General features: G+C 39.0%; 1 protein-coding gene across 6 annotated transcripts in view; it reads left to right on the top strand.

Moving 5' to 3' along the window:
• The window catches only part of LARP7 (La ribonucleoprotein 7, transcriptional regulator), a 29398-nt gene extending 23956 nt beyond the window's left edge, over nucleotides 1-5442 (top strand). For all 6 annotated transcript variants that reach the window (XM_081876907.1, XM_081876904.1, XM_081876906.1 and 3 more), the window contains 2 exons: nucleotides 1178-1269; nucleotides 5045-5442. In XM_081876907.1, coding sequence (XP_081733033.1) covers nucleotides 1178-1269; nucleotides 5045-5125 — 173 coding nt within the window. In that variant the 3' untranslated portion in view covers nucleotides 5126-5442. The remainder of the gene's footprint in view (nucleotides 1-1177; nucleotides 1270-5044) is intronic.
• The last annotated feature ends 7476 nt before the right edge of the window (nucleotides 5443-12918 follow it).

Raw genomic sequence — 12918 nt, 5'->3', positions numbered from 1 at the left:
AAACACCCACCCACCTCACTCACACACGAAAACAAAGATCACCACAGCCAATCACAAACAAACAATCACATCCTAGGCCAACCCCAACCTCTCTCACCACCAAAGGAACACAAGTGAACAACACAAGCACGCTGACACCAAACTACATACATTAAGCATAATGGAAACACTGCTACCCGACCCCACCCCCACCCATCTCCCCTCCCTCCACCCCCTTTCTTTTTTTCTTTTTTTTCTTTTTTTTTCTTCTCCCCCTAATGCCTCAACAAATGAAATGGATTTGTAAAAATGTTACATGGGGGGTACTGCCAGAGCAGTACCTGGGTTTGTATATGCCACATCAGTTTTATGACTATTTCAAGATTTGTTGAAGTTGTGATTTGTATCCTGAATTCTCCCCCCCCCCAAAAAAAAGTATTCTAACTATAGCTAGGGCCATACAATTTTGGAACCAAGTTTTTCTGCCTATATAAGTGGCTGGGTAACACTGAGCACACATCCATCATTTTCCATTTTCTGTCTTCAGCAGGACAGACATTTTATGAACTCCCAGTCCTTGAAGGAGCTTTTCAGTCTGTGAGCATGGACAAAAACCTACTATTGTGTTTGCAAACAGCTGGATTGAGGCCAGTGTGTGTTAAACAGGATATGGTATATCATCAGCAGGACATGGTTTCCCTTATTCTGCATCCTCCTCTACTCTGTTCAGATTATAAGGAGTGAGGATGTTATAAGAAGTCAATGTCATAAAGTTCCGCTGGTGGTGTCTCTTTTCCTTTTAATTTTTTTTAAAAAATATATTTTAAAATTCTCATTGATAGAAAGCTGAGACATAAAATTATGCATCTTTTATCTTCACAAGAACGTTTTTCTTTGCATTAAAGCAAGTGTGGAAAACCTTTGGCCTGCCTGATGTTCCTGAACTACAACTTCCATCAGTCCTATCAAGCATAGCTAATGACTAGGGATGATGGGAGTTGTAGTTCAGCAACATCTAAAAGGCCACAGTCTTCCCTACACCTGCATTAACGTGTATTCCATTTAAGAAATAAACTGTTAAAAGTTAACAATTGTTTTATAAAGTTGTAGAAAGGTTGTTGTACTGATATAGCCGAGGAAACCAAAACATCTTCCTTCATACAGATATAACACACAGTTACAACATTCTTTTATTCAGGGGATCATGAACAACGATATTGGCAGAAGATCTTGGTGGACCGACAGGCTAAACTTAATCAACCAAGAGAAAAGAAGCGGGGTACAGAGAAGGTAAGATAACCAATTCAGAACTCTGGATTTTGTGGGCAAGCATCTTAACTCAGATTTATAAAACTTAACTTGTTTTATATGGATAAGGTCTCGGATTCAGTTTTTTGAAACTAGAAATGGAGCTGTGATCTTTGAAAGCTACTGGCAGTAGAGAGCATGGGACTAGATGAACAAATGGTTTTACTTAATAAAAAATGGCTTGATTATATTCAAGGGGAAGAAGGGCTCAGTGGTAGAGTATCTGGTAAACTTGTGTAAGGACTCATGTTAAATGACCTCTGAAAGCACTTAGCTAAATATTAAGAACTGTATAAAATGCCTTAAACATAAAATATAAAGGTACTGAGTAACTTTTGCCACTGAGAATAGATAGTACTCAGCTAAATGGACATTGATCTCACTTGGTATAAGGAAGCTGCATGTATGTCATATGATGTCTGTTCATTTTCATCTCCAACAAAGGCTAGTGGTGTAGCTGTGAAAAACTTTACTTGTAAACATCACTCCATTGACTCCAGAAGACTATATCAGATCAGGTTAACAAGCATTTTCTTATTCATACACCTTAAGGTAGCTCTTCTATTTCTGGGCTTTGATACTAAATTACTCTTAATGAGCTTCCATTAGTTTAAAGGTAAAGGGACCCCTGACCATTAGGTCCAGTCGCAGACGACTCTGGGGTTGCGGTGCTCATGTCGCTTTACTGGCCGAGGGAGCCAGCGTACAGCTTCTGGGTCATGTGGCCAGCATGACTAAGCCGCTTCTGGTGAACCAGAGCAGTGCACGGAAACGCCGTTAACCTTCCTGCCAGAGCAGTACCTATTTATCTGTTTGCACTTTGACGTGCTTTCGAACTGCTAGGTTGGCAGGAATCCATTAGTTTAGTGACTCCCAAATATTGGAGATGGGTTGGAAAAGCTTTTATTGCAGGGCTTACAAGAAGTTAAACACAAGACTGATAAAATGTTAAGGAGTTGTCTAAATCAAGTAACAAGTTCTTTAAAAGAGAAACTTCTAATGATACTGTTTCTTGCTAATTTTTAACCACATGATTCTTTAACAAATCACTAATGTATTTTACTCATGAAAAAGTAATTTCTAGAACAATTTTCTGTTAAGAATATTTTATAGATTTTAAAAGCTAGAATCAGAACATTTAAGACTGTACACATTATTAGAGCCCAGTGATCTGATAAGTCTTGAATCTTATTGTTTCACATTGCTTTAACCTTTTTGAATATATGCAACTAAAATTCTCTAGGAAATGTTGTGGTGTTAATTACCCTTTAATTTTTTGCATAACCATTAACCACTTGAATGTTAATGGTTGGTGTAAAGCCTTGTAAATTAGCATCTTCCTTTTCATGACCTCCAATCCTGGATTTACCCCAAGGAAATGGAGCCTTTGTTTCTATCTGCTACATTTTGTATAGAAGAGAAATAGTGTTTTGCCTGACTCCAGCTACTGTGTCATTCCTTATTTCAGTGCAAATGCATGCTTGGCAGTTGGAAAATAAGGTGGAGTTCCAATAATTTGAGGATATTGAACAGTTTCCAAAGAAATCTCATAACTTACCGGTATTTAAAAGCAGGGTTTCTGTTAGGCATTTGAATATAATCTTGAAAGCAACAGTACAAAATCCATACATCCCATCTGAACCCATATCTCCCAATAACTTTAAGACACAATAGAAATTATTATTTTATCTGTACCCTCTTTCCATAAGTAACAGTTTTAACCATTCATGTGTCCCAGTAAGGTGAATAGCCTTAACCTCCTGGTACTTTCTACCAGAATCCTTGAGAGTTCCTTAAGCAAAGAACTGCAGATTAATTTACACAAGCAGTATTATCAAAACAGACTGTTAAACTGCAGATAACAGTAGCAGCAGCTAGCTGCCATTTTCCTATCACCCTCTTCTGTCATCTTGCATCTCTAAGAAACATCTGTTTCATAGCTTATAAAAAACCATTTAAATATTAACATAGCAGATATTTAATAAATAATGCTGGTATTGGATAGATTTGGAGAAGCTTTTTAGGAGTTTGATTTTGTATATTGATATTATTAATGTTCTAGCAGACCTTGGGACTTTGGGTCACTGTAATTCAAATATAAATAAAGCAGGTGAATATTTAAAAGCTAAATACCCTAATTCAGTGTTTCTTGAACTTCATGAGTTGCCCCTCCTTTCTAGATACTCCTTCCCGAATGTGGCATTAGCACTACTGTAGCACTGGAAGGGTTCTGAAGAGCATCAATCCTATTCTTCCAACCTGAGCCTTTTCTTGCCAATATATGCCTATTTAACAGAAACTCTTGAAACAACCTTACTTGATTTACAGCAGTGTTGCATGCTGTACAATGATTTAGGGGTCAGATGGTGGGGTTCTCCTTTTCTAAAATCAAATTTTATAAAGGTAGAATTTGGACTGATTTAATTATGGGCAAGAACTTGCACTGCAGCGTTTAAGTACATTGAACATGTCTAGGTCCTACAGTACATCCATGAAATCCTTTATATTGAGAGTTTGCACTAGAATAAATATTGTCTAGATCATACAAAAAAAGAAAAAATGTGAGAACTTTTCCATGGAAACGTGTTCTGCAAAATCTTGTTTCTCAGAACTCCAAATGTCATTTCAATGGTGATAACTTCCCTTGGTTTGCTTGGGTGAAGAGCAATTGAAGATATAGTAAACTCTGTTCGGTGGAAATGTAGCCAACTGTATAAATGTCAGTCTCATATATTGCTACATCCACTTTTGTCTTTGGCTTCACTCACCACTGGAATGTACCACCCACCCACCCCTAAAATGTGTGCAGCTATCGATGCAGGATTGCTGGGACAAAGAGAAACACACTAGCTAGTCCCCCATTTTTGAAAATATTAAATCCTCTTGTTACCTGGACCTGACTCCAGCTGTGAGCAAAACACACTGCTCCCTTGTTAGTTGGAGAACTGTGTGAGGCATGATGGTTCACATTGGCATAAACTGTAAACTTGGTATGCATAGCCCATGGGTGGGGAACATGTGGCCTTCCATCCATTGGACTCCAACTCCCGTTATCTTTGACCAGTGGTGGTTTGGGCTGGGGCTTGTAGGAAAATGCATTGGTAATCAGTAAAGCTTGCATAGCAATGGTGTCATCAATGCTGCCTGCCTCACCCCACCAGGATGCCACATTTTGGACCAGTTGAAGTTTCCAAACCATCTTCAGAGATTGGATGTCAGTCATTTTGTATTTCTAAGAATAGTGGTGCTTTTCCTTAAAGTGTTCTTTCATTGCATTCTACCTTAACCTGTTGCAATTGGTTGTAATAAGATGTTTTTAGAATCTGTGTCTTCATTTCAAACATTCAAATTAACATTTTCCACCAAAGTTTTATTATTTTTTTAAAGAGCAAATATTTTAAGGATACAGGATTAATGGCTGAATAGCCCCACTGTGTTTTTGCATTAGAGAAGTACTTTGCTAATTAAATGTTGCAATTCTGAAGAGGAACAATGAGGATGGTGTCAAAGATAAGATCTATGGCTCTCAACAATTTACCGGTAAATGTCTTCCATTGAAATAAAGGGAAATAAAAATTTCTTAACATTTGCTCAGTCTTTTCCAGTATCAGCAGGGTTCTACGTTTGTTTTATGAAGGTTATAGTTGCAAATGTTGGTTTGAGTGTTAATCCTCATCTTCTGTGACACATGATAAATTAAAATGACAATACAGTGTAATTAGAAAATGCTTCTTGGTCTTCTTTTTTTCTTCTACAGCTGATTGCAAAAGCTGAAAAAATGAGGCTAGCGAAGACACAAGAGATAAGCAAGCATATCCATTTCTCTGATGACGACTAAATTCATCTAATTTACTTGTATGAATTGCTGTTTAGAAAAGAAATTAAACTGTTCTTATGAAGAAATGATCTCTTTGCTTCATAATATTAAGGGACACAAATAAAGACACTGTGCATTCCTGTTAATACAGTCATTTGAATTGCTACTTGGCCTTGTTTTAGAATATATTAAGCAAGCTTTTATATGTATTTGTCCCAGGTTTTTTGTACAATGCATTTTTAAAAACTGAGGTGTAAGTATGATCCAAATAAAAAGGCTAAATATTCATAATTAATTGGTATCTATTGTTGAAATAAAGGATGAGAGTTCTGACACTTTCTTAATGACTTGTAGAAATGAGACCACCTCTTGCTTTCAAAATTAGATAATTTCTTTGTTAGCAGCAAGTTTTGCAAGCCCTCCTATGCAGAATGCGAAAAAAGAGCTGAAGTTGCGGGTGTGGAAGTAAAGTAGAATAAGAAACTTAATGTAAAAATAGAACTGTACATTTAAACTGATTGGGACCATTTTATATTAAACTTAATTTGCTGAATTTATACAGTCCTGTACAGATTAATTTGCTGTGTAGCACGCTTCCTATGATGGTGAGGCTTCTTTCTGCAGACCCAAAGAATCCTTATTGTAGACCTAAGAGAGCCAATCTACATCCTAGCATTGTAAATGAAAGCAGTGTCTTTGCCTCTTGTACTCTTGAGAACATTTTATTAAATCCTTTCTTTCTCTTACTTTTTAGTGTAAATGGGAGCACAGGAAATAGGCTGCATCATCTCTCTGATTTTGCTCAAAATAATTTATTATGGGGTACAAATAGTTGTTTAGGAACTGATTGAAATGTAAAAATAAACTAATACAAATGTTCTAAATGGATGCCAATTCTCATAAAGTTACCATTACACACTGTAAGAAGAGGTCTCCTATCCAAAAGGCAATTTAGAAACAGAAACGGGGGTCTAATGCATTGGATTTTTATTTTTATTTTTTAAAACCTTCCTCTGCACAGCTGGCACTGTTGCAATTATTTTATTTTAAACTACCCCACACCCAAGCCCTTGGCGCTCTCGCTTTTTCCTTTGTTATTCAAGAGTTGCTGGTGTACTGTAGGAGGAACAGAATTGAGCACAGACATGTAGGAGTTGCTTTGCCAAGGTGCCCTGCGATTTATAGGCTTGTAGAAAACATTCTTTTTTTAGGCGGCGCACAATGCCAATGCAATTTCCTTTTCCAAGCCACTGCTAAAATATTTCAGTGCTGTTTTAATTTTTCTTTAACTTAGGTTTGATGTGGATAGGGGCAAATGCAGGGGAGGGGCACAGCATAAACTCTTAGGAAGTTTTATAACTGAGCGTGCTCTCATAATATCCCCGCTGTAGCTGACGTCCTGGAAAACAGAAATGAATGTTAAATTACATGGTCCAGAGAGCCAGTGTACATAGTGCTTAGTGCTTTGGATTAGGACCTGGAAGACCAGGTCTTAATCCAACTAAAACCACTAGGTCACCTTAGACTGGTCACTGCCTCACAGCCTCACCGGCTTGTTGTGTGGGGATTCAATGAGAAGGGGTAGAAGAATGCTGTATACCACCTTGAGCTCCTTGGAAGAAAAGGTGGGATATAAGTGCAATTAAAAATAATAGTTGTAATGCTACCATTTAAGAATTACCATTCAGTATACAGCTAGGGGGACGCGTGTGGCGCTGTGGGTAAAACCTCAGCGCCTAGGACTTGCCGATCGTATGGTCGGCGGTTCGAATCCCCGCGGCGGGGGGAGCTCCCGTCGTTCGGTCCCAGCTCCTGCCCACCTAGCAATTCAAAAGCACCCTTAAGTGCAAGTAGATAAATAGGTACCGCTTTATAGCGGGAAGGTAAACGGCGTTTCCGTATGCTGCGCTGGTGCTGGCTCGCCAGAGCAGCTTCGTCACGCTGGCCACGTGACCCAGAAGTGTCCTTGGACAGCGCTGGCCCCCGGCCTCTTAAGCGAGATGGGCGTGCAACCCCAGAGTCTGTCACGACTGGCCCATACGGGCAGGGGTACCTTTACCTTTACCTTTTATACAGATAAGATAATTAGAAATGAGATCTTACTGCACTAGATGTGTACAAGGAGGACACAGGTGGAGAGAGGCCTTGCTGGCTGTTCTTCCTTGGAAACTGTTAACTTATTGAGGATATACTAGAGAAAGCTAACTGCAGCATATTACAGAAGTGCTAGAAAATGTTCTTGGTAAGGTTTCTGTGTCGATCTCCATGGGGCAAGTTTTAGTTGGTGATTTTGCTGTTGCTGGGATTTGGGAAAGTCTCAGGCTCTTGTTTGTATTAGATGCAACTAGATATTTTTTAATTCTTGACATCAAAATAAGGTGGTTGGAATGCATGAATACTTATGCTGACACAGTAAGTTACTGTTTTTACTATTTTGTATCTCCCTACAACACACACACACACAAACAAAATTTAAGATTCCATTTGGCGGTGGCAATGGTGGGGTAATGCTGTTTTTTATTTCCTGGCCAAACAGGCATCAGACTTGCTAGAAAGAGTCTCTGTCAGCTGTGCTACACTTAAATCTTAAGAGAAACCAAGACACATTCTCTGCACAGCATTGACAAATTTTGGAACGACCAAGAGTGCTGCTGACTCTTGTCTAGGATATGCCAGAATGATACATTGTCAGGCCACTTTTTCCAGTGGTTGCAGCAGTGAGGTCTTGTAGAGAGAAGAAAAATCGTTCCATAAAGGTTAGCTGATATTTAATTTTTGAGTTGAATTTCCTTGTAGCCTAGACATTTAGGGCTTTGACTAGACTTAATGGCAAAAAGGGTGGCCAAATTTAATATATCTTTGCTGCTTTTGGTACAACATAAATCATGAAGGCTTTTTTGCCTCTCTCCTGCACAGAAGCTCAGAATATATGGCATCATGGAGATATAGATCCACTATATCTCCACTATAGATATAATGCACTGAAATACACAGCTCCCCAGCTTTTCTATAATGTTGCTCAGGTATTGCAGATCAAGACACGTCAAAAATTATCAGTACATTTGCACAAAGGTAAAGGGACTCCTGACCATTAGGTCCAATCATGACCGACTCTGGGGTTGTGGCGCTCATCTCGCTTTATTGGCCGAGGGAGCCAGCATACAGCTTCCGGGTCATGTGGCCAGCATGACTAAGCCGTTTCTGGCAAACCAGAGCAGCGCACGGAAACGCCATTTACCTTCCCGCCGGAGTGGTACCTATTTATCTACTTGCACTTTGACATGCTTTTGAACTGCTAGGTTGGCAGGAGCAGGGACTGAGCAACGGGAGCTCACCCCGTCGCGGGGATTCGAACCGCCGACCTTCTGATTGGCAAGTCCTAGGCTCTGTGGTTTAACCCACAGCACCACCCGTGTCCCAACATATGCACAAAGCTATATAGCAATTCATGGTAAAGAAAGAATTCAGAAACCCAGTGTGATAGATCTATTAATGTGTGACCACATACCTCGTGCCTGTTACTTCCCTGAAATGTAGCAAATGTAGAAAAAAAAAACCCCATTTAATGAATTAAACCTCTTTCATTACTTTAGGAACTAAGAGCTAAATTCATTTGTGCAAAATCATTCCATTGACTCCAATGCTTCAGGAGAGTAGAGTTTTCCCCTAAATGGAAGCTACTTTTTGAAGCTCTAGCAAAGATACAACTTTGAATAACAAACTAGAAGCAATTCTTCATTTGAATTATGTACTGCTTTGGATATTGTACTAGCAGAAAGGCAGTTTACATGTCCCTAAATTGTGGTTATGCAAAGTTTACTGCTGAGGCCTATATATCCACAAGTGTTCATCTGGGTTCTTTACTGTTTCAGTGGCACAGCCAAATATTTCCATCTCCCTTTACTCCCACTCTTGGGTTCTTTGGTGGTGCTGGTGGCAAGACAATTTTACAATCAGTTTATTGTATCTTGGCAAATGGCACAGGGGAAAGAAGTTAAAAGGTTCCTGCATCTCTCTCTCCCTCTAGTGGCTTATTCCAGTATCACTACAAGTGACTTAGCAGGTGTTTAGACCTATTTTTCAGAAACTCGAGATTAAGCACAAGCACCTCAACCAAGCATATTAAATCTAGCTGCAGTTGCTGTACCAGCCTAAGCCACTGGCCACCACTGCTTCTCAAGTTTCCACAGTTATAGCAAAGTCCAAGAGATCTAAACTCTGTATGTGGTCCTTCATGGAGAGTTCAACCCTATCTAAGGCTGGTTGCAACCAGGTTGGTTTCTCCATCCACAGCATCTCCATGTCTGAATTAAGCCTCTACTTCTTCACTCTCTTTGGTCCAAAACCATCTTCAGAGACCAAGAGTCTGAAAGCCTTACTGAGACCGAAGTAGGTTGAAAGAAGAGATAGAGCTTAGAAGACAGTGGCTGCTTGTAAACATGGCAGGAGCCACACAAAAAACCATTGCAATTTAAGAGCCGGTCCAAGCTTGATAAACCTGAGTTGCTAAGTACTCAGCCCAGTATGTTGCAGCAAGAGTCTTCTGTTGAGGGTGGGACAATTGGCAAACCTGGATATATCAGGTTGATCTCATTACACACCCTTTGAGGTGCATATGCTCTGTATTTGGCCTACAATATTTTCTATGCATAAAGAAGCCCAAGGAGCAGGCAATGAAACCAGGCATTTGTCTTCATTTTTACTTTTTTATACATAAGTTCCTTCAGATTTTCATTATTTCTTTTATTGTATGTACATGTTTTCCTCCCATTAGCTGTGGAAGACGCCTGAGGTTAGCTGCTTCCTCTCTGTTTGGCCTTTTCCCTTCAGTACTTTTCGTGCCAGGAACTGCCCACTCTCTAGCATCTGGCAAGTATTTGTACATATTCAGTAGTGATGAAATAGCACAACGAAGCACAATCTGGCAAGTTTTCATGGTCTACTTTCTATCCCATAACTTAGCCCCTGCATTTTCTTGGCCCTGGAAGGCCTAACTGGAATCTTTGAGTCACCAACTTTCATTCCAGTTCTGGATTGTCTTGGTTAGTTTACTGAAGTTCTCATTGTGATTAATCCAGTCCCAATATACATGAAAGATATTATTGCCAGATGTGGTACAAAAAGGAAACAAAATAGTAAAGTTTTACGCAGAGTAGGTTAACTGAAATTAATGACTAACTTAGCTCCATTAATTTCAGTGGTTCTACTGTCAGTTGGACACAACCCCAAGTGCTTCCTCCTAGTTTAGTACTCCTGGCCTTTATTCCTGATTCTGTTTTATTCAAAATTTGGTGGCATATTAATCAGTTTTTATTCTGCTCTCTGACATCATACTGATCCCTATCCTTTCCCTACTTTTTCACACCATTATCGGCTGAGGAAAAAGGCAAAAGCTGGTGGAGAGTCCTTTGGGGGGAAAAGTTAGAAAAGGGGGATATGACGATATTAGATTGCTGATATTCAGGACACCATTTAATTATTCTGTTTTAAAAAAACACCCACCCTACTTGGCTATTCCATCATATATGAGCAAATCATTAGAAACAATCCTGAGCCTAGGCAGTAGGCATGTGAATCAGATCCATTCCTGGTATACATCTATATAGAAGAGGATAAGACCTGCTATTGATGCTCCAGTACAACACCATTGTATTGGTGCATCATTTGTAGGAATAAACCTATAATGAATGACTGTGAGTGATGCAGCAACTTAGTGTGAAAGAGCTGATTCCTGGACACTGAAGGATGACTCATTTAAAGAATAGCAGTAATACAGAACTGATTTTCTTCTAGGAAGGAAGGGAATGACTAGTCCAGCATTCCTCTGAAAAAGACAACAACAAGAAGTAGATAGTGATCTAGCACAAGGCTGGATATGATTAGATATATAAAAGCTTGTTTTGGAGCCAATTGATGGATGAGTAATACAAAATGCTTTTGGTCAGCCGAGGCCCACAATTATGATCAATCACGGATATGCTTCATGTTGACAGCTGTTTTATCAAAGAAGTCTTTATCATATAATCGTCTCAGCAAGGATGCAGTTCACCATCCATAGTTCAGGTCCATAGGCTCTAATACAAATTCAATATTAAGAGTTTCCTTTCAATGTTGTTGAAGAATAACAACATTCAAATCAGCTGGAAAATATTATTCCAAGTATAATTCTAAGGGGTTCAAACACCTATTCCAAAACTGGACATTCTGTTCCCCAAATACATGGAAGACCCTTCTGGAAAAATGTCAAAGGAATGAGATTTGACTATCAATATTAATTGAAAATATTTTTATCCTACCATTCCACCAGAACATGACTCAGTTGATGAGGTGCATTACAAGATCAATAAAACAATTCAAAACAAAATCAATCAGTTTACTTCAATAAAGAATAACTACTTATTAAGGGAGGCAGCTAATAGTGAAAACAACAGGAACAGACTTCTTGCAAGGATACTCCTTTCTATGTTCAAGATGAAATTAGCATGTTTGGGTGATGAAGGGTATATATAAATCACAGGTAATATGTGAAAATGCTTTTTGCCTTATGCTTGGGTTTTCAGGCTCAATTTTATGCACCCTTGCCTTGGAGCAGGTCCCACTGAATTGAGTGGGACTTCCGTTTGAGCAGAAAAATTGCACCTTAAGGGTATAACCTTCATTGTAAGGGTGTAATTTTTCCACAATTAAACAGTTCCTTTATTCATTTATTTTATCACAGTGGTGGTGTTGTTACTTGTCAACAATTAAACATTTAAAAATTCCCTTCAATTTCAGTGGGAATGATTTCAGCCTATATGTTTGACTTTATCACTTACCTATGCAAGTTCATTCCACAACAAATTTCTTATTCTTTAAAACTCTACAGGGCACTCTTTCTTCCTTTATTACATGTTGATGCACCTACTCCTCTCTGGAATTTATAGAGGCTAAAATCAGAAGGTCAGCAATAACATTACAAGTAATAAGCCAGACTGCAAATAACATACAAAAACTAACAATAAAGCACAGCAATAGCAATGCCTAGTTTAAAATTGCCAAGGTTTGTTGAAGTCAGTGAGATACAGACTCATAGATAAACCAGTTAATAAAGAAGTCAGCTACCCAGCCATCCTACTGGATGTTTGGGATTCGCACTGCCAGGTTACCAATCATATTTAAAAACTGGAAAATACAGATCAGCATCATTTTAGAATGGTTGCAGCAGGAACGTCACATTAATATCAGTTATACCCTCATGGGCATAGCCAAGTGGGGCAGGAAGGGAAAGCTGTCTCCAATCAATAAAAATACATAGCAAACTGGGGTTCTGCCCCCCCCCCCGCAACAAAAATCCTGGCTATGCCCATGTATACCCTCAAAACAAGCCAGCCAGCCTTCAAGTTTTTCCAAAGGCTTGCTTGAGAGTGGAGATATATGGATTTCTAAAACACAATACAGAACCTGAAGCTCTGGCTTTAAGATGCCCATCATCCAAAGTTATACTGAAAGCAGCTCTTAGGCTTCCTTATGTGAAGGAAGGAAAATCAATTGGGGGAAAAATAAAGCACTAGAGGGGGCTTTTAAATCAAAGCCTCTGCCTACAATAAACATATAACATATGGTTCCCTCAGTGATCTATCTTGCATTAAATGTTTTTTTATTTCAAGTTTACTTTGAGGCCCCAATTATTCCTAGCAAAGGCCAGTTTTGAATGTATACAATCTTTGAAACAATTCCAATATTCACCAGTGTCAGGTTAATATGCTTAAAAGCATGGCTGTTCAGTAAATATCCATGCGTATGACTGAAATGCGAGTCACATTTAGCTGAGAGTA

This window comes from Podarcis erhardii (genome assembly GCF_964252035.2).
Source record: "Podarcis erhardii genome assembly, chromosome: 9".
In the NCBI taxonomy this organism is placed as follows: Eukaryota; Metazoa; Chordata; class Lepidosauria; order Squamata; family Lacertidae; genus Podarcis; species Podarcis erhardii.
The sequence above is the reverse complement of the archived record's forward strand: the minus strand, read 5'-3'. Positions and strand labels throughout refer to the sequence as shown.